Source organism: Canis aureus, chromosome 6 (assembly GCF_053574225.1).
Source record: "Canis aureus isolate CA01 chromosome 6, VMU_Caureus_v.1.0, whole genome shotgun sequence".
NCBI classification, from domain to species: domain Eukaryota; kingdom Metazoa; phylum Chordata; class Mammalia; order Carnivora; family Canidae; genus Canis; species Canis aureus.
In genome coordinates, this window is record NC_135616.1 from 26,864,743 (window position 1) to 26,885,677 (window position 20,935).

Here is a 20,935-nt window from a genome sequence, read left to right on the forward strand (position 1 = left end):
AGAGGGGATATCAATACAGATCTTACAGACATGAAAAAGATAATAACAGAATATTACAAATAATTTTATGCCAAAAAAGTTGACAGTTTAGATAACATAGATAGATGGCTTCAAAACACAATTTACCAAATCTAACACAAAAAGAAATAGAATAGCTTTAGATTTATTAAACAAATTGAATTTGTTATCAAAAACCCTCCCAGAGGGATCCCTGGGTGGCGCAGCGGTTTAGCGCCTGCCTTTGGCCCAGGGCGCAATCCTGGAGACCCGGGATCGAATCCCACGTGGGGCTCCCGGTGCATGGAGCCTGCTTCTCCCTCTGCCTATGTCTCTGCCTCTCTCTTCCTCTCTCTCTCTCTCTCTCTCTGTGACTATCATAAATAAATAAAAATTAAAAAAAAAAAACCCTCCCAGAACATCCCAGCCCAAAATGGTTTCACCAGTGAATTCTATCAAACATTTAAGGAAGAAATAATAGCAATCTTACAAAAAATTCAGGGGGCACCTGCATGACTCAATTGGTTAAGTGTCCAGTTCTTGATTTCAGCTCAGGTCAGGATCTCAGGGTCCTGAGATAGAGCTCAGTGGGGAGTCTGTTTGGATTCTTTCTCTCTACTTCCCTCTGCCCCTCCCCCGAGCACTCTCTCCCTCTCTCTTTCTCTCTCTCTAAATCCTTTTTAAAAACAAGGATAAAGTCATGCTTTTATTTGTTTAAAAAAAGATTTCATTTATTTATTCATGAACAACAGAGAGATAGAGGCAGAGACACAGGCAGAGGGAGAAGCAGGCTCCACGCAAGGAGCCTGACACGGGACTCAATCCCAGATCCCGGGATCAAGCCCTGAGCCGAAGGCAGACATGCAATGCTGAACTACCCAGGCATCCCTAAAGCCATGTTTTTCAACTTGTTGTGTGAGACCAGCATATCTCTGACACTAAACCTTACATGACATAAATACGAAAAACATTCATAAAATATAAGTGAGTTGGGGCACTTGGCTGGCTCAAAGGAGGATGACACTCTTGATCTTGGGGTCACAGGTTCGAGTGCCACATTGAGTGTAGAGACTACTTAAATAAAATTTTAAGCAAATAAAAAATATGTAAGTGAATCAAATCCAACAATACACAAATGCATCAGGAGAAAGTGGGTTTTATCCCAGGAATACAGAGTTGGTATGACAAAATCAGTGTAACCCACTATATTTAGGTAATAAAGGAAAAAAACCATATCTCAAACGATACGAAAAAGCATTTGACAAAATTCAACATCCCAACTCACTGCTAACAATTGTTAACTCATAGCCAATCTAGTTTTATTTTCAACCCCTTCAACTTCCTTTCCTTCCACTATGATTTTGTAGCAAATCTTTATTGAACCCCTGCTCTGTGCCAGGCCCTGGGCTGGGGTCCATGTATGGGGTAGCTAACAAGTCTTGCTGCCATACGTTCACATTCAGGAGGGGAACAGGTAAACAGTGAGTGAATAATAATTTCAGATAGTCAATAATAAACACCAATTATGGCAGAGAGTTACTGGATGGGCAAGGGTGTGTGTTGGAGGGGGGGGAGTTTTTTATTCTAGTAGCCCGAGGAAGGCCTCATGAGGGGTGATATTTGAACTGATACTGGAATTATGAGGAAAAGGAGCCATGGGAAGGATACTCCCTCAAAGCAGAGAATAGCAAAGACTCTGCGGTAGATCTGAGCAGGATATGTTGAGGGTCAGAGGACAGTGTAGCAGGGCCATTGTGAGGGTGGGCAGGTAAGACAAGGAGAGATCTAAAGTGGGGCAGCAACCAGCCATGCAGGGATCTGCATGGTGATGGTGGTCCAGGTGCAATGAGGAGCCTGGAAACCCTTAGCAAGGACACTCCTTGTCCCAAAAAATGATTTACACTTTAACAAGGCCACTTTGCCCTGTGAAGAAGGGCAGGAAGGAGGGAGGAAGCAGGCAAGAGAGGATGCAGGAAAAGAATATCGGGGGCTGGGCAGCCCAGGTGGCTCAGCAGTTTAGCGCAGCATTCAGCCCAGGGTGTGACCCTGGAGACCTGGAATCAAGTCCCACATCAGGCTCCCTGCATGGAGCCTGCTTCTCCCTCTGTCTGTGTCTCTGTGCTTCTCTCTCTCTCTCTGTCTCATAAATAAATAAATAAAATCTTTAAAAAAAAAGTATCGGGGGCTATGGCAGGGGTGCAGGCAAAAGGAGAAGGTGGCCAAGGTATGCAGAATTAGGGACCCCATCTCCCTCCTGGTGGGGAGCTGGCACCCCAGGGTGGACTGGCTGCAAAGGGTGGGCAGAGGAAGCCCCAATGGCACTTGGTGAGGCTGAGACAGAGGAAGATTGGGTGGCTGGGCAGGTTGGTGGGGGAAATCAAGAGTGCCATCTGGGCCACACCGCGTCTGAGAAGACAAGTTGCAACGCAAGCAGAGATGCTGGGGAGGCATCTGGATAGAGGAGTGTGGTGCTCAGAGGCGAGAGAACTGAAGGAAAGTGTGCTGGGGGGCAGGGGAAGTAGGCGTGCATGCAGCACATCTCTCCTCTTTTCTGCTGTTTTGGTTAGCAAAGCGGATAAAGAATCCAGAAACAGATGCAACTATGTTAAAAAGCTTATCTGTGATAAATCGGCATTTTACCTATGCAATGGGGTTATGAGGATTGTATGAGTTACAAAGTAAGATGCTTAGAAAAGTACCTGGCACATATTCAGTGTTCATTACATTTTTTAAAACTTAATTCCATTGGCAAAAGAGTAATTTACCTAGTAAGAGATATCCATATAACTTGCTAACCATCTGGAAAAATGTGTCAGTTAGATGCTCTACCTTATACTTAAGTAAAAATACATTTCATATTGATTAATGATGTACATGGAAGAAATCAAACTAGAAAAGCATGAGAAAAACATTTGGATGAATAGTTAGTTGTCTAGTCTTGGCATAAATGAGGCTTTTAAATTTTATTATTATTTATCTTTTTTAATGCTTCACAAATTTGCATGTCATCCTGGCACAGGGGCCATGCTAATCTGCTCTGTATCCTTCCAATTTTAGTATACATGCTGCTGAAGCAAGCACTACATGAGGCTTTTTAAAAGCTACACAGGAAACCCTGACCCAATAATGAAAAACGTTTGACTACATGCAAAATCCTGTATGGCAAAAAGGCTGTAAACCATGCCAAAGATAAGAGGTAAGAAAGTATTGCATTATATATGACAAGCAGAGGAGGAAAAATTTCCCCAAAACACAAAGACCTCCTAGAAACTAATAACCCAAAAGAATATTTGTCTTTACAGGAGAAAATGCAAAGCATCAAGGAACATATGAAAAGAGACTTTATCTCATTAGTACTTAGGTAAACCAATGGCTTAACCAGTTTGACCCAGCTTTCTCAGATATTGATACTGGGAATGCAAATTGCTACAACCTGTTTTGGATGATCTGGCAAATAAAAATGTGCATATCATTCTGCTCTATAGTTTTTTTAGGAATTCAGACAAAAAAAATAAAATAAAAAATACCAGTACATATACATTTTGCTGTTACAAAAATGTATGTACCTACCTGGAAAGATGTCTATGGTTAAGAAAAAGGCAAGTTATGTAGTAAGGGAATAACTTTCTATTTTCGGTTTACCTTTTTCATATATGTTTTGGCTTTTTAGTGTGGGGGGAGCAGTGAGAGGGGATTTTTTACACACTCATCCATTTACTTATATGTGGACATAGAGAAGATATGTAACTGCTAAATATTGATCAGTCAGAAAAGTAGGATGGAAAGGTGAGAAGAGCAGATGTAATAAATTCTCTTTTGAAAAATTAAAATATGTCTATACAGATGTAAATGTGTATTTTCTCTTTACAAACTTCTGTTGTCATTTTGACGTAGATAGGCCAGGTCCAAGGACTACGAGGAGGCCCCACAAGACCAGCCAAGAGGATCCTTGGCTTTGTGCAGGAAAGAAATCAGAACTGGGAGGTAAAAGCAGTTTATTGAATAGTGTAAATAACAGAGTATAGCAGGCAGAGTGTCTGGGAGACTTGGAAAGGAAAGGAGAGTCAGTCTCTTCATCCCTTGGGGTTAAGGGTTCATACTGGAAAGGGGTACATGGTACATGTTCCTTCAGGAATCGAGGGTACTGTCAAATTCAAAGGTGAGTGACAGGTGAATAACAGATAATATTTCATAAATCATCGAAGGTGGGGGTATTGCTGCCAGTGTTGGGTGAAATTTGTTCAAAGCTAATGTCCTGGAACATGTTTGAGATTCAGTTCTTCTTAGACGTTAACAGGTATTTGGATGCCTAGGACAACACTCAAAGAATGATTAACTTTCTTGTCACACTCTTCGAGTGGGAACATAGCTTCTTTGGTTTATTCAAATGCAGGGTGAAATACAGAATATGAGCAAATGGGGTCTTGCAGAAAACAGCAGAAATTCAACCTTTCTAAAAATGGAATCCTTTCAGTTTCCCTATCTCAATTTGAGTCCTTTTGGATATCAAAAATGAAGGATAAATAATGGTCTAGTCTCTGGTATATATACATGTATATATATACATATGTGTGTAGATAGATATATATATATATATCTATCTACACACATATATATAATCACTCAACTGACTGAGCCACTCAGGCACCCCCAGAACATATTTTTTGAAACTCTAACAACTCAACAACAAAAGGCAAACAACCGAGTTTTAAAATGGGCAAAGGACTTCAATAGACATTTCTCCAAGAAAATATACAAGTTGTCAACAAACACGTGAAAGGATGCTCAACACCATTATTCATTGGGAAATGCAAATCAAAACCACAAGGAGAGGCCAGTTCATACTCACTAGAATGGTTAGAATTAAAAAAAAAAAATTACAAAATAGGGGATCCCTGGGTGGCGCAGCGGTTTGGTGCCTGCCTTTGGCCCAGGGCGCGATCCTGGGAGACCCTGGATCGAATCCCACGTCGGGCTCCCGTCGGGCTCCCGGTGCATGGAGCCTGTTTCTCTCTCTGCCTCTCTCTCTCTCTCCCTCTCTCCCTCTCTCTGTGTGACTATCATAAATAAATAAAAATTTATTAAAAAAAATTACAAAATAAAACAAAAGTAGAAAATGAGAGTTGGGGAAGATGTGAGGAAATTAGAATACTGCTAAACATGGAATTACCATATGACCCAGCATTCACTTTTAGGTGTTTATCCAAAAAAAAAAAAAAAAAACAAACTCACAACACAGGGGTTCTGGGATCGAGTCCCACGTCGGGCTCCCTGCATGGAGCCTGCTTCTCCCTCTGCCTGTGTCTCTGCCTCTCTCTCTCTCTCTCTCATGAATAAAGAAATAAAATTTAAAAACAAAACAAAACAGAAAACAGATTGTGCATATTGCACAACAGCCAGAAGGTAGAAACAACCCAAATGTCCATCATGGATGAATGGATAAACAACACTTGGTATACATATAATGTAATATTCAATCATAAAAGGGAACGAAGTTCTGACATAAGCTACGAGGTGGAAGAACCTCAAAACCATCACACACTACGTGGAAGACGCCAGACACGAGAGATCATGCCTACGAATGACTCTCTTTACAAGAAACGTCCCGAATAAGCCCATACAGCCAGAAAGCGGGCTCGGGGTGGCCGGGGGCTGGGAGCGGAGGAGAACCGGGAGGGGGTTTCCGACAGGGCGACAGAAAGGTTTCCAAACTCGGTAACAGCAGGGTTTGCCAACACTGAAAACGCACTCCCGCTGCGGGCGAGGCGAGGCGAGGAGAGGAGGAAGCCGGCTGGTGCTGCCCCGAGGGCAGTCTGGCCTGGTCCCCTCCCAGGCTCGCGGCCCCGCGGACCACGGCGGCCTCCCGCGGGCCGCACACCGCCGCCCGGCCCAGACCGATTCCCCGGATGGAGAATCTACAAGGCGACGCGACGGGGGAGGAAGTGACAACAGGAGCGCCACAGGGGACGCTCAGGAGCGAGCGAGAGGCGGACGCAACATCCCACGCGCCGACGTCGCCACCGGGACCTGAAGCACGACGCTCCGCGCAGGCGCAGGTCTGCGGCGCATCGGCGCGGGCCCTGGGGGCGGGGCCTGGGGCTGGGGGCGGGGCCTGGGGCTGGGGGCGGGAGGCCGTGGGCCTGCGCGCCGGGCGGGGAGCGAGGGACGCCGGAACTCTTCAGCCACCGGCGCCAGTTTCCGGAGGGAGCGCGGATTCCGAAGTCAAGGTCCGGCTGGCTGCGAACCCGGCTTCCGGAGGTTGCTCGTGTCGTGGGGGCGGCGGTGACAATGAGGCAGAAGCACTACCTTGAGGCTGCGGCTCGGCAACTGCACGACAGCTGCCCGGGCCAGGCCCGGTATCTCCTGTAAGAGCGGGGCGGGATGCGGGGCGGGCGGCAGGGGCGGCACGGCGGGGTGTTCTGCTCCCTCACCGGTCTCCTCCTCCTTTGCAGCTGGGCCTACAGCTCGTCGCACGGTAGGGAGAACGTCCGTCGGTTGTGGGTCGGTCTGTCGTCGCCCCGCTGCCCCAGCTCCGCGCGGCGCTCAGGATGACCCAGAAGGGAAACCTCGTCGACCCACTGCCCTCATAACCGCCCCTCCCGCCCTCCCAGAGCCTTCAGTTAGTGAAAACTCCAAATTCCTTAGACCTCCTTTCTAGTTACACTCCCTTCCCTGGTGACGGTTGTTCATCCAGTGCCCTAGCTTTTAAATTCTCTATACTGAGGACTTCCAAATGTATGCGCCCAACCAAGACTTCTCCCGCTTCTACACTCATATCCAGATGCCTTCTTGATGACTTTTTTTTTTAAGATTTTGTTTACTTATTTGAGAGACACAGATAGCATCAGAGAGCACAGGTGGGGAGGAGAGGGAGAAGCAGGCTCTCCGCTGAGCAGGGAGACCGATGCGGGGCTGGATCCCAGGAGCCTGGGATCAGGACCTGAGCCCCCCCAGGCGCCCCGTTGACACCTTTTTAATGTCTCTTAGGCCAGAAGTGGAGCTTTACCCCCCCAACACAGTCTTCCTCCTCCAGTTCTTCCCAATTCAGTAAATGGTAATTCTGTCCTTGGAGTTAATTCAGCCCTCAAACCCTGGGGCCATTCCTGGCGTCCTAAAAGTCGTCTTCCCCAAGCCAATGCCAGCAAATCGTGCCGGCTTTGAAATACGTTCTGAACCTGGCATCTTCTCACCGATCTATTTTACCACCCTGGACCAAGTTAATAGCAGGATTGTGGGGCAGCAGCTCTCAGCATTTCTACATCCATTCTCAATTGAGCAGCCAAAGTGAGTGCAGGAGAAACCTAAGCTTGATCATGTCACTTCTCTGCCACAAAGTCTCAAGTGACTTCCCAATTCAGAGTAAAAGTGAAAATCTTAGAAGGATTACAAGGCCCTACACCAAACGCCTGCATTACCTCGCCTGACTTCCTTTCTCCTTTTTGCTCACTCAACTACAAGCACTGTTAGGCCTCCTTGCTCTTTTGCAGCCTTCGCAGCTTCCCTTCCTTCCTTCTGCCTGGAACTCTTAGCTCACATATCTGTGTGGATTCCATCTTCATTTTCTTCTGCTTTCTACAGATGTTATTCCACAAAGCCTTCCCTGGTTACCTTATTTAAGACACAGTAGTTCCGGGCAGCCCGCCCGGGTGGCTCAGCGATTTAGCGTCGCCTTCAGCCCAGGACCTGATCCTGGGGATCCGGGATTGAGTCCCATGTTGGGCTCCCTGCTTGGAGCCTGCTTCTCCCTCTGCCTGTGTCTCTCATGAATAAATAAAATCTAAAAAAAACCAAAAAAACAAACTACAGCAGCTCCATTGCCACTCCCTATTCAAATCTTTTTTTTTTTTTTTTTTTTTAAGATTTTATTTATTTATTCATGAGAGACACACAGAGAGAGGTAGGCTCCATTCCATGCAGGAAGCCTGATGTAGGACTGGATCCCGAGACTCCAGGATCACACCCTGGGTCGAAGGTGGCGCTAAACCACTGAGCCACCTGGGCTGCCCTTGAATCTTTTTTTCTTCCCAGCACACTACACATTTGTGTTGCTATATTTACTTTCTCTCTCTATGAGTTGTCCTTTATTCACTGTCCTGACTCTTGTGCCCAGAACTCTGCCTGGCACTTTCCAAATACTCAGTAAATGAATGAATGTAACATTTGAGGGATCCCTGGATGGCTCAGCGGTTTGGTGCCTGCCTTCGGCCCAGGGCATGATCCTGGAATCCTGGGAGCAAGTCCCACATTGAGCTCCCTGCATGGAGCCTGCTTCTCCCTCTGCCTGGGTCTCTGCCTCTCTCTCTCTGTCCCTCATGAATAAATAAATAAAATTTTTTTAAAAATTGGCAGAGCTGAGTTACAAGCATGGTAGTTAGTTGTTGTATACTTAGCAGAGTGTTCACTAATAAGTATTTGTTGAATAAATCCATGGTGTGCCCACCTTCCTTTCCAGCTGCATCACACCCTCACCTTTCCCTAATAACCATGCTTTCTTTTTCACTGTACTTCTACCTGAAAGCCCTTTTTACCAGTAAGGGATGCCATCTCCAAGTACAGATACTTGGATTATTTGACCACCACTTCTTTGAAGTGTTTCTGGCCAGTCTATACAGAGCTTAATAGTTTCCAGGGCATTTTAATCATACTGTGTTACAGTTGTTACTGATCTTTTTTTGTTTGCTTAGGGCTCCCCTAGAATTTGAGTTATTTAAAGATAGCAGCTCGGGACACCTGGGTGGCTCAGTGGTTGAGCGTCTGCCTTTGGCCCAGGGCGTGATCCTGGGGTCCTGAGATCGAGTCCCGCATTGGGCTTCCTGCAGGCAGCCTGCTTCTCCCTCTGCTTATGTCTCTGTCTCTCTCGCTGTGTCTCTCATGGATAAATAAATAAAATCTTAAAAAAAAAAGCTCTTTATTTTTTTAAGATTTCATTTATTTATTGACACAGAGCACAAACAGGGGGAGTGGCAGGGAGAGTGAGAAGTAGGCTCCCTGCTGACCAAGATGTCTAATGCAGGGCTCAATCCCAGGACCCTGGGATCATGACGAGCTGAAGGCAGAAGCTTCCGCTGGCCGGGGCCAGGGTTCGGGCTGGGGCTCGGGCCGGGGCTGGGGATAATTAAAAAAAAAAAAAAAATGAAGGCAGAAGCTTAATGAACTGAGCCACCCAGGCACCCCAAGATAGCAGATCTTTTATTCCATATTTGACTCTTCAGCCTAGCATGGAAGATGATTGTCTTGATTGCATAAACATGCTGGGGCAAGTCTGTTGTCTTGTAACCTTGTACTGAGAGCTACCTGCAGAAAGTCTGGCCCACAAATCACAAAATTGTGCTAATTGTTTAAAAAAAATCAGTATAATTTATTGATTTGTGATAAGTATGTTTGTAAAATTGGTGAGATAGCTTTTTACTATCTACTGTCTAACAAGTAACTATTACTTGTTACTATTACTTAGTAACAAGTAACTATTACTTGTTACTATTACTTAGTAACAAGTAATGAGTAAGATAGCAAAGAGTGGGGACTTAACCTGTGGCTAAAGGAGTGAATGGATAGAATTAGTGTTTTGCAATATAAATTGTTGCAAATTTGTCTCATATTTTGAGTTTGCTTAAGGAGAATATTATATCTCCTCATACTAAATAGTATACTTTATCACTGAATATTGGCTATTTGAGGTAAAATATTCTGATTTGCTGAATCATGAGTTTCATTTTATAATTTCAGATGATAACAGCACTTTTGAAGGAACATGTCCATACTGTTTCCAGTTTCTGGTTTTGGATAACTCTAGAGTGCGCCTCAAACCTAAGTCCAGACTAACACCCAAAATACAGAAACTTCTTAACCGAGAGGCAAGAAATTGTACACTCAGTTTTAAAGAAGCAAAAATTTTGAAAAAATACAGAGACTCCAAAGGTGTATTGGTAAGATTTCAATTCTTGTATGTATAAATAAACTAGAATTTTCTTTTACTTAAAATGAGGTTGATTAAGGATCAGGCTACATATTAATTCAGAGGTTTGTGATAATATATTTAGATTGTCAAAATATGTACATAATTTTTTTTCTGTTGATTGATGTTTCATCAGGAGTAAAGCTTATTTTTTTAAAGTTTTTGATTGAAGTATAGTTGACATATTAGTTTCAAGTTTACACACAGTGATTTTTTTTTTTTAATTTTTTTATTTATTTATGATAGGCACACAGTGAGAGAGAGAGAGGCAGAGACACAGGCAGAGGGAGAAGCAGGCTCCATGCACCGGGAGCCTGACGTGGGATTCGATCCCAGATCTCCAGGATCGCGCCCTGGGCCAAAGGCAGGCGCTAAACCGCTGCGCCACCCAGGGATCCCTACACACAGTGATTTGATAATTATATACATTATGAAATTCTGACCGTGATAAGTCAGCCTCTGGAATTAATGAAGTAAAGAGATGTGAGAATGTGAGAATTAATTTGATTGGTTTTAATTGATCTAAACATATATTTATAGAATCACTAAAGGTTTGAAGGGGTCACTTAAATTTTCAGTGATAATTTGCCATGTTTTATTGGAAAACAGCTTGGAGTTCTGCAACAAATGTTAAATGTCAACTGCTGTTAAAAAGAACATCCTTCCAGATGCTAATGGATATTAGTCACAGTCTCTTCCATTCTCCTGAAACAAGTCTTTATATTTCTTTGTTATCTTTAAAAAGGTGTTTTAGGAGGCACCTGGCTGGTTCAGTTGGTGGAGCATGTGACTCTCGGTCTTGGGGTCAAGTTCAAGCCCCATATTGTGTGTACAGATTACTTAAAAATAAAACCTTTAAAAAATAAAATAAAATAAAATAAAACCTTTAAAATAAATTAAAAAATAAAAATGAAAATGTTAAAAAATTTTTTAAGATTTTATTTATTTATTCATGAGAGACACAGAGAGGCAGAGATTTATTAGGCAGGGGGAGAAACATGGGACTTGATCCCAAGACTCCCGGGATCGTGACCTGAGTCAAAAGCAGACACACAACCACACTGAGCCACCCAGGTGTCCTAAAAGGTTTTAAATTAAATACAAATGTTTAGTAACTTTTTATTGAAGATTTTCTCATTTTAAATTTGTATCTTGTCTGATTGCTGCTGTTGGTTTACAGACTCCCTGAGGGTAGCCTCTCTTACTTACCCAGTAGTACTTGGTGTAGTCCCTTACATACAGAAATTTAATGAACATGTAGTTTATTGGATTAAATTATAAGAGAAATCAGGCCCAATATTTCTTCTTTTTATGGTAGTTGACTACTTGTAAAACATGCAACAGAACAGTTAAACATCATGGTAAAAGTAGAAGCTTTCTCTCAGCACTGAAGAGCAGTCCTACCACTCCTACGAGTAAGCTCAGCCTGAAGACACCAGAGAGAAGGACTCCGAGTTCTGGAAAGCTGAGTCATATGTATGGTTCCAAAGGCAAGAGCCCTGCCTCGATATTCAGGTATCCCAATTTGTTAAGCTATTTGCATAGCTGGTGTGAACTCATTTGTTCTAATTTCCTTTGTTTAATATACACTCCCTAAATTTGCCATGCAGCTCAGGACTTGGCCCTCGGTTTTTCCTTCCATACCGTGTTCTTCTCTAATGTCCTATGCTCACGTATCATTCTCACATCTGCTTATATTCCTGGTATATTCCTCTACTTCTCTTTCTCTGGGCCTGTTCCCAGCTGCTGCCAAATATATCCACTTTATTCCCCCAACATGTCCCCACAGCTGACTACTTAAAGCTGCTCATCCTCCTAGTGAACATGCCCTTGTAGACAGTCTGACCTGAAATGGTGAGTAAGACAGCTCCTACTCCCTTGGTCCTTGTCCAGTTAGTCACCAGTTTCTATCTGCCCTTCCTCCATGGGGTTTGCATCTGTTCTCCTTTTCTCCTCCTGCTGCGTTCAGTCTATATTCACCTTTTGCTGGGACTCCTACAGTAGTTTCCTGCTTCTAGTTTCAAACTCTGCTAGTCTGATAATTTCCCTAAAGCACCACTCCAATGAGAAGTCTTTCACACTTCACACCATAGCACGTAGAGCAAATGTTCCAGCATGGTTTCCCAGCCCTTCCTACCTGGTACCAGTGCATCTGCTTTCTTACTTTGCCTTGATTCATCCAATGTGTTAGCAAAACTGAAGTGAAGTAAACTCACAATTACATTCCTGCTCTAAACCTTTGTTCTTGGTATTTCCTCTGTCAGTAATTCCTGTGGAAATCTCACTGAATAGAGATTTGTCAGATGTTAATAAGTTTAACTATATGACCGAGCACTGAACTATTTTTGTAGTGCACAGTACTTATTCACTGTGATAGTAAATTTAGTTTCATAGAAACTGGGAAAGGAATTTTTGAATATTTTGTACCAAAAGAGAAACTGAGTCTGGTAATTTCTTCAACATAAATAGCAAAATGCAGCAAGGACTGAATTATCTGTTTACTGAGCGAGGGTGGTTTGTTTTTTGTTTGGTTGGGTTTTTTTCAGATTTTATTTATTTGAGAGAGAGCGTGCTGAGTGCACATGAGCAGGGGAGGGAGGGAGAAGCAGAATCCCCGCTGAGCCGGAGCCCAATGTGGGGCTAGATCCCAGGACTCTGAAATCATGACCTGAGCCAAAGGCAGATGCTTTACCCACTGAGCCACCCAGGTGCCCCTGAATTGAGTTTCTTATATTGGGTTGACATTTGTAAAATTGGATAAGAATTACAATTTCAAGTCAGTTTTTCTATATTTTGATTTAATTATTTTGATATTTGGCATGATAGGAATTCATAGAAGCTTCTACCTTATTGGATAAATGTAGATAAAAAGGAATATGGCATATTTAAAATAATTCACTTGCATTTAGGCCAGACTGCTTCTTAGATATATACAGGAGTGAGAAAGATAGTTCACATTTATCAGACAGATGGGGAATAGAAGAGGGATCAGACTGACAAACCCCAATAAAGTTTCACGGGTGTGAAACACAATTGGAGGGCATGAAATAGAAGGGAACAAAAATACACACACAGCAGCTGGGGAATCATTTATCCAACGAATATTTTTAGAAGGCCTCTTCTGTGCCTGGCACTGTTAAAAAGCAGTGGAATATACAGTTAGTTGTACAAAGTCTGCCCTTTGGAGCTTACATTCTAGGTGGGGAGATACAATGGAGTGGTACCTGCATGTGTAGATTGAAATTCTTCACTTTTGAGAAAGGAAGTGGTCTTGAGCTTTGAAGAAATATGTTTTTAAAATCCTTTGAATGGTTATGAATCTTGATGCCAGACTTAGAGCGAACTCAGACATGATGACACTTTACCTTTAGCATTCTTTGGGTGTGACAGAAACTTCCAGAACTACCCAGTATACCTCCTGAATGTTCCCTAAAGCCTATGTAGTGAGGAGACTTTTAACAAAATAAGAATGAATGCTGGGTCTAGCCACTGCTTGTTTATGGCCATAATACACAAATGTAGAAAAGGATTCTAGTAGCAATTATCTAGTCTAAACAGGAAAAGCACTTTTAAAACTTATTTATCAGTATACCTAAGTGTGGTTTTATGTTTGTTTTCAGGACACCTACATCTGGACAATCAACACCCACTTGCGCCTCAAAGAATATGAGCAAAAGAAAGAAACACCTTTCTCAACTAAAAATGTTGCTTAGTCAAAGTGAATCCCAAAAGAACTCAAAGGTGGACTTCAGGAATTTCTTATTGTCTTTGTAAAAGATGGGCTGTGAAAATAAATGTTTAATGCAATTCCGAAACTAAAGTTAGCCCTAAAAACATCTTTCTTAAAATTTTTATTCATTAAGTACATGGAACAGCGGAGAACAGAAAGAACAAACTTTTCTGGGCATTTTTCAATATTTATGCAGAAAATACCTCATGAAAATGAATAACCAAAACCTGCCTACATCACAGGGTTGTTGTAAGAATCAAAAATATATGAAAGATATTCCCGTGAGAAGTTAGCCAGAAAGGTAAGGTACCATGACCAAAGGAATGTCATTTTCTTTCATAAGGACATTGAGACCTTTAGGAGAGGGCCTGTTCACTCCTTTCTAGGTGTCTTTGGCTTTATTGCTAATTCAGACAAAGAATCAAGTATGTGATCCTTGTTTTTCCTCAATCATCTGCATAACTATGTAAAAGCTGAACATTATTCCTATTTTGCATGCTGAAGTAAATATATGGAGCATTCTTAATTGTAAATCATTCAGATACCCCAAATTTCGTTTTTACAACTTTCTATTGTTCCAAGCAATATTTTATCATAAGTGGCATTTCATTTGCTCTGGTGAAGACTTATTTCTAGGTCTAAAATTAGAGCAAAATATAACATAGTAACGATTTAGCTATGTTAAATCTTTCCTGGAATGCAGATATACTAAAATGATAGGTTAGGGTTGTATTCCACCTTTCTTTTAAAAATTCCTTAAATAAATAATTTAGATACTTTATAAACTGTTTCCAATCTCTCTGCTGTTTAAAAATTTAAAACTTAAACTTCTCCCATTAGGGTTTGGCAAACTGAAAGGCCAAGGTTATTAACAAGTTGGTCTTGTAGTTAAATGAAGTGAAATTATACTAATAGTGTCAGCCTCAGAGAGGGATGGCAGGAGTCATCATTCTGAACTTTCTTTAGCCTGTGAGCCATAGGCTGAGGAGCTGGGCCTTCCCTCTGTGTCCAGAGCATCTAGCATAATCCTTTGGTCATGGTACCTTACCTTTCTGGCTAACTTCTCACTGGAATATTTGTTTCTCTTCTTGCTCTTTGGTTTGCTTATCACTCTCCTTGATCACTGATAGCTCTTTATAGTTCTTAGGACATACCATTTTCTCGCCAGCTTTGGGCCTTTGCATGGTTTTGCAGACTGCCCTCCACTCCAACCCCACTGCAATATGAAGGGCCACACTCTTATCAAAGTGCTGGTGACTCTGTAGTTTCCTGTTTCTGATTGTGTACCCAACTGCCTTTGAACTCTTTGCAGGACTGCATGATCTCATTTGAAGTGCCCCAGCACCATAGCGCAAGCAAGCTCAGCAAATCTCCCTAAGCCACTACATTTACATTTGAATTCCTTAGCCCACTTGTTACGCACCAGATTTAGAACTAAGGTCCTTTCAGCCACCTGACTGGGAAATGGATAAGAAGTACTAAAAGCAGGAACTTCTAGGTGGGAAGTTACTCATATATTACCTCAGTAATGTAAAATACCATGGATTCTTGACTTTCTTTTGTTTGGCAGAAGGGTCTATGAGCAACTTTAAAGAGAATATTCAAATACTGTGGACATAAAACTCAGAAGGTGGGAACCCTGGGTGGCACAGCGGTTTAGCGCCTGCCTTTGGTCCAGAGCGCGATCCTGGAGACCCGGGATCGAATCCCACATCAGGCTCCCAGTGCATGGAGCCTGCTTCTCCCTCTGCCTATGTCTCTGCCTCTCTCTCTCTCTCTCTGTGTGTGACTATCAGAAATAAATAAAAATTAAAAAAAAAAACTCAGAAGGAAACCTAGAACCAAGTCTTCATAACCTTGGATTAAGCAGTGGTTTCTTAGCTATGACACCAAGAGTGCAAGCAACAAAAGAAAAAATAGATAAATGGGACTTCACAATTAAAAACTTGTGTGTTTTATATGAGAACAGCATGTAGAAAATGATGCATGGGAGAAACTGTTTGCAAATCACGTATCTCTTAAGAGGCCTATGTCCAGAATTATAAAAAACTTAAAATTAAATAATAAAAAGACAAAACATGAACAAAGATTCTGAGCAATTCCCCAAAGAAACAAATGGCCAACAAGCACATGAAAAGATGCTCAACATCTTACATCTAACATTAGTCATTAGGGACAGTAAATCAAAACAATGAGCTACCAGTCATACTGGGATGGATAAAATCACGAAGACAATAACAAGCGTTGATGAGAATGTGGTGAAATTGGAACTCTCACACATTGCTTCTGGCATGGTAAGATTTGTGCAACTACGTTGAAAGAATCTGGCAGTTCCTCAGGAAGTTAAGCATAGCATTACCATATGACCCACAATATCACTCCTAGTTACATACCCAACAGGACTGGAAACAAAATCTTGTATATGAATATTCATAGCAACATTTTTTGTTAAGAGCCAAAAAGTGGAAACAACCCAAATGTCAACCTAACTACTGAATGGCTACATTAAATGTGATCTATGCATACAGTGGAATATCATTCAGCCATAAAAGTGAATTACTGATACATGCTAGAACATGGATGAACCTTGAAAGTATGTTAGTTGAAAGACACAAAAGGCCACATACAGTATGATTCAATTTATAAGGAATGCTCAGGATAGGAAAATACATAAAAATAGAATAGTGGCTGCCTGAGGCTGGAGGGAACAAGGAATAACTGCTAATGTGTGGAGTTTCTCTGGGGTGATCAAAATGTTCTGGAATTAGTAGCAATGGCCATACAACTCTGAAAGCTAAAAACCACTGAAGTCTGCACTCTAAAAGGGTGAATTTTATGGTATGTGAATTTTATCTCAGTAAAGCTATTCTTAAAAAAATGAAAATGAAACAGATTACAGTGTAGATACTTAGGTTTAAATGAAAATGATAGTTTTGCAAATGTGCAATATACAGCTCAGGCTTTGTAGGGCTCTAATTCCTGGACCTCCATCCCATTGCTATAGGGCTTGTTCATACACTGATGTAACTACTGTAAGTACTTCCTGAAGACAGCTCCACTTAGCTCCGGGCTCTTTGTCCAGTCATGGGATACGGAGCCTGGAACATAGGATCAGAGCACCACTGACCCTAGGGACTGCAGCAACCCTGTGAGGAAGGCAGCCATTGAGGATAAAAAAGAGGCCCTCACCATCCAGAGAGGGATGGGGTGGGTAGAATGCTGAGGAAGAAAACCTCATCAGGAATGGGTGGGAAAGGGGGGAGAGCATAGATCTAATGACTGACTCATTTGTGTCACAAAGAACTTTGGTGTCACATAGTTGATGACAATCTGTAGGCCACTGTTCTCTCCCTCAGCACAGCCCCTTGGACCTTAACTGCAGAAAGCACAGCGGTGACTTTTACTGTGACCACTACTCAGATTTTTGAACTTTGAGTAATCTTCCTAGGTGATTCACCCCTGAGAGGGACAGTGCCAGTGCCAGTGAATTAGCCAGGACTCAAAATGCAATTGCACATTTGAGACATCGCCCTACTTTAAAGCTGACGTCTCTCATTTTCTTACCGGTGCCTCTCTTGCTTTTCTTGCTAGAAAACCCAGCCTTCCTCTTACCCAACGGACCAGTCTGCCCATCTATCCCAGATGCCACCCCTGCTCAATTCAGGGTTGTTGGTCAATGAAACAGTCCTGCCTTTTCCTTCATCTTCAGCTTGTCTTCTGGATCCTTCCCCTCCATACTTTTTTCTTCTTTCAGTAAACCCTTTATTGATGTGTAACACCCACAGAGAAAATGCTCAAAGCTCTGACCACAAGCCTGGGTTGGATGCCTCTACTGGACTTGTAAGGAGCCCTTCCTGCCTGCACACAGCTCCTCTCACACAGAGCCCTGGTGAGATGTGACGTGTGCCTGTGTGCCTCCCTGTCTGAACTCTTGGGAGGGGAGTGCTGCAACCGCCAGGGTATAATTCAGGTAGAAAGTGTTCAATATGCTTCTATCTTAGAACTAAACTTAAAATTAAAAACAAATTTTTATGTATAAAAATAATTTTTAAAAAAGATTTTATTTATTTATTCATGAGAGAGACAGAGAGAGGCAGAGACACAGGCAGAGGGAGAAGCAGGCTCCATGCACTGAGCCCGACGTGGGACTTGATCCCGGGTCTCCAGGGTCACGCCCTGGGCTGAAGGCAGCACTAAACCGCTGAGCCACCCGGGCTTCCCTAAAAATAAATTTCTATAATGTGAGTTATTTGAAAAAATACCAATTTTTCTTTTAAAGGACATTATGGAGACAATTTTTCCAAAGATTACTTGCTTTAATTAAGTACAATTTTTTTTCTTTTTTTTAAAGATTTGAGAAAAAAAAGAGAATGTGAGTGGGGGCAGGGCAAGAGCAAGATTCCCCACTGAGCGTGGTGCCTGTGAGGCTCAATCCCAGGACCCCTGGAGACCATGACCTGAGCTGAAATCAAGAGTTGGCTGCTTAACCAACTGACCCACCCAGGCACCCCATACAATTTTTATTTTCTATTTGGATGATTAAGTTGTTACATGTTGGCCAGTGAGAGCTCTCTTTAAGCTGGCTTTATTCTTACAACCCCATGAGAACTTTGAAAGCATTCTCCTTGCTTTCTTGCAAAGAAAGTTGCAGGACCATCTTCATTCTCTCAGGTCTAAGACATGGAAGCATCCACTCTCCAAGAAACTCAAACTAGAGCAGAAAAGTAGTGATGCTGGGGATACTTTTACTGAGGGACAGTAATGGTACTGTTACCAGACTTCCCCAGAGTAAGAGATGGAAAAGATGAATTCTTAAAAATCCTATTCTCCTATTTTAAATTTACCTTTAACATTACCAAAATGCTTACTTGAATGTTTTAACCCTTCAACCAAATGACAGTATCCTTGATAATGTCATAAACCATATAATTATTCCTTTAATTATAATTCCTAATCCTGACAAAGAATGACTTGTTTGGGAAGCAGTACAGTCTACTTGTTAAGATTGTACTATTTTTTTTTTTTTAAGATTGTAGTCTTTGCAGTAGACTATGTCATTTAATTAACTGTGTTATCTTTGGCATTCTTAATTTCTGAGAGTCTGCTTCTTTCTATATAAAGTGACAATATTAATAGTACTTACTTGAAGTGCCTGAGTGGCTCAATTGGTCAAGCATCTACCTTTGGTTCAGGTCATGATTTCAGGGTCCTGGGATCGAGCTCCATATCACGCTCCCTGCTCAGTGGAGAGCCTGCTCCTCCCTTCTGCTTGTGCATTCTCTTGCTCTTTCTTGCTATATATCTCTCTCTCAAGTAAATAAAATCTTAAAAAAAAAAATTGTACTTAACCTGATAAGGATGCTTTAAGGACACAATGAGATGGTACATGAAAAACACTCAGAAGATGGCATGTTGAAAGTGCTCAAGCAATTTGTCCTGTTATCGTAATTGTCCAAAAACATCTATAAAATAGGGTATCAAGACCAATTAAAAAAAAAAAAACACTAGGAGGATAAGATCTAGCATTATCCTGGGGTGGCAGTCCTTTGAATGCATATCACTGATATAGGCAAATTGTCTTGAGGCATTTGTAAAAAAATTGTTGCAATTATACTGGCAAACACTCTTCTTGACCAAACTTTACACAGGCTTTTCTGAATAAAAAGAACCCAGGCACCATCCTTGCTTGGGCTCGGTTTTCCACCTGCCTTCTCAGTTTGAGCACAAATCCTGCTAGGTCAGTTTAGGGAGAATTCCCTGAACCTTGACACCTGACCACCCTGGTCTGCCTTCACAGCAAGAATCTCCTCACCCTTGATGTCTCCTCTTAGTAATCTCCCACCCCTTGACCCCCTCATTCTGCTCCTTGGCTACAAATCCCAAACTGTCTTTGACATCTTCAGAGTTGAGCCCCATCTTTCTCCCCTGTTGGGATAGTCTTGATATGTATCACAAAAGACCTTAATAAAAAGTCTTTCTTACTCTTTTAACAAGTATTAGAATAATTTTTTAACAGTATCAATACTTGTCTAATATATCTTCAGTCTAATTGCTTAAATTCATATTTAATCCAAGGCAGTTTCCTAAAAAGTGACAGACTTACTTTGGCAACCAATTCCTTGAGGTGGCCTGTAAGTACTGGAGATTAAGGGAAGCCTGTTCTATGAATTTACTTTGTGAAATGCAGAAAATCCAAGTGGTTCAATCTCCAAAGTTTATGTACAAGGGGTCCTTCCAGCCTCAGTTTTGTCTTCCTGAAGGGGCTCAATCCATAATTCTAAGTGCATGATTTTTATTTTTTATTTTATTTTATTTTTTTAGTGCATGATTTTTAAACACAAGTTTCTCTGGAATAATTCCAAATCACCTTTTATTTTTCTCAAAGACAGAAACCGTAGCAACACTTTTGGAATTAATATATTCTTTTATAAATTGGGTATCCCAAAATGTTAATTTTAAATTCTGGCTACAATTATCAGTTGTCATTAAAGTTAACAGACAAAAGAGAATGCAGTGGTACAGGTGTTTAAAGTATATGGTTTTTATTATATTCAATTCAATATTGTTAAGCCCTTTTAACTTTGTTTTGATATGAAATATTTTACATCTCTGCAGACCAATTAGCTTGCAGAACACCTTCTTACTAACATTAGTATCCAATTACACACACATGCATCAAATGCATATATAATTTATAATACTTTTTTAAAGTCTTTTTTTTTTTAATTTAAATTTGAGAGAGCAGCATGATAGGGGGCAGAGGGAGAGGGGAGAAGCAGGCTCCCCACTGAGCAGGGAGCCCACCATGGTGCTCAATCCTAGGACTCTGGGATCATGACCTGAGCTGAAGGCAGACACTCAACCAACTGAGCCACACAGGCACCCCTAAAGAATGTCTTTAAATCCATAACTTTTAGAAATATAAAATCTTCAGACCTACCATTAAATCATACTGGTTTCAGATTACTTATTTCATCACTTCATTCTGAACTTAGGAAAAGATCACACAATACTCATGTAAGGATTAGATAATGGTGTTAAGTATCTATGTTTTGGGTTTTTGTTTCAGTATCTTGGAATTACACTTATAGGGTATAGATCTAAATTTTCCCTGCTAGCATTTGCTAAATACAGTACAAGCTACTTTTTATCATATACCGACGGGGAAACATTAGGCAGGATACCTGGTATTTAAATATAATTGTATGATAGAAGTTTTTTAGGTGAGGTCTAAAATGGTCTTTTAATTTTTA

The 20,935-nt window shown here is 41.6% G+C and overlaps 1 protein-coding gene and 1 non-coding gene across 3 annotated transcripts; one reads left to right on the top strand and one right to left on the bottom strand.

The window, feature by feature from the left end:
* Window positions 1–2,971: 2,971 nt before the first annotated feature.
* On the bottom strand, window positions 2,972–3,078 carry LOC144316660 (U6 spliceosomal RNA). Its single transcript, XR_013382584.1, has one exon. It is a non-coding gene; the product is annotated as a U6 spliceosomal RNA (small nuclear RNA).
* Window positions 3,079–6,128: 3,050 nt separating this feature from the next.
* RMP24 (ribonuclease MRP subunit p24) lies at window positions 6,129–13,772 on the top strand. Of its 2 annotated transcripts, XM_077900492.1 has the most exons (5): window positions 6,139–6,362; window positions 6,450–6,472; window positions 9,724–9,923; window positions 11,271–11,467; window positions 13,573–13,772. In XM_077900492.1, exons 1-5 carry the CDS (start codon window positions 6,286–6,288, stop codon window positions 13,724–13,726), a joined length of 651 nt encoding a protein of 216 aa, XP_077756618.1. In that variant the 5' UTR covers window positions 6,139–6,285; the 3' UTR covers window positions 13,727–13,772. The 2 variants fall into 2 exon arrangements, with proteins under 2 accessions (XP_077756619.1, XP_077756618.1); XM_077900493.1 differs by lacking the exon at window positions 11,271–11,467 and having other exon boundaries at window positions 6,129–6,362.
* Window positions 13,773–20,935: the final 7,163 nt, after the last annotated feature.

Excerpts from the sequence above, each read along its gene's own strand:
- RMP24 (XM_077900492.1), top strand. The coding sequence starts at position 6,286 with ATGAGGCAGAAGCACTACCTTGAGGCTGCGGCTCGGCAACTGCACGAC. Across the intron at positions 6,363-6,449 it reads GGCCAGGCCCGGTATCTCCT|CTGGGCCTACAGCTCGTCGC; the intron begins GTAAGAGCGGGG and ends CCTCCTTTGCAG. Across the intron at positions 9,924-11,270 it reads GAGACTCCAAAGGTGTATTG|TTGACTACTTGTAAAACATG; the intron begins GTAAGATTTCAA and ends TTTTTATGGTAG.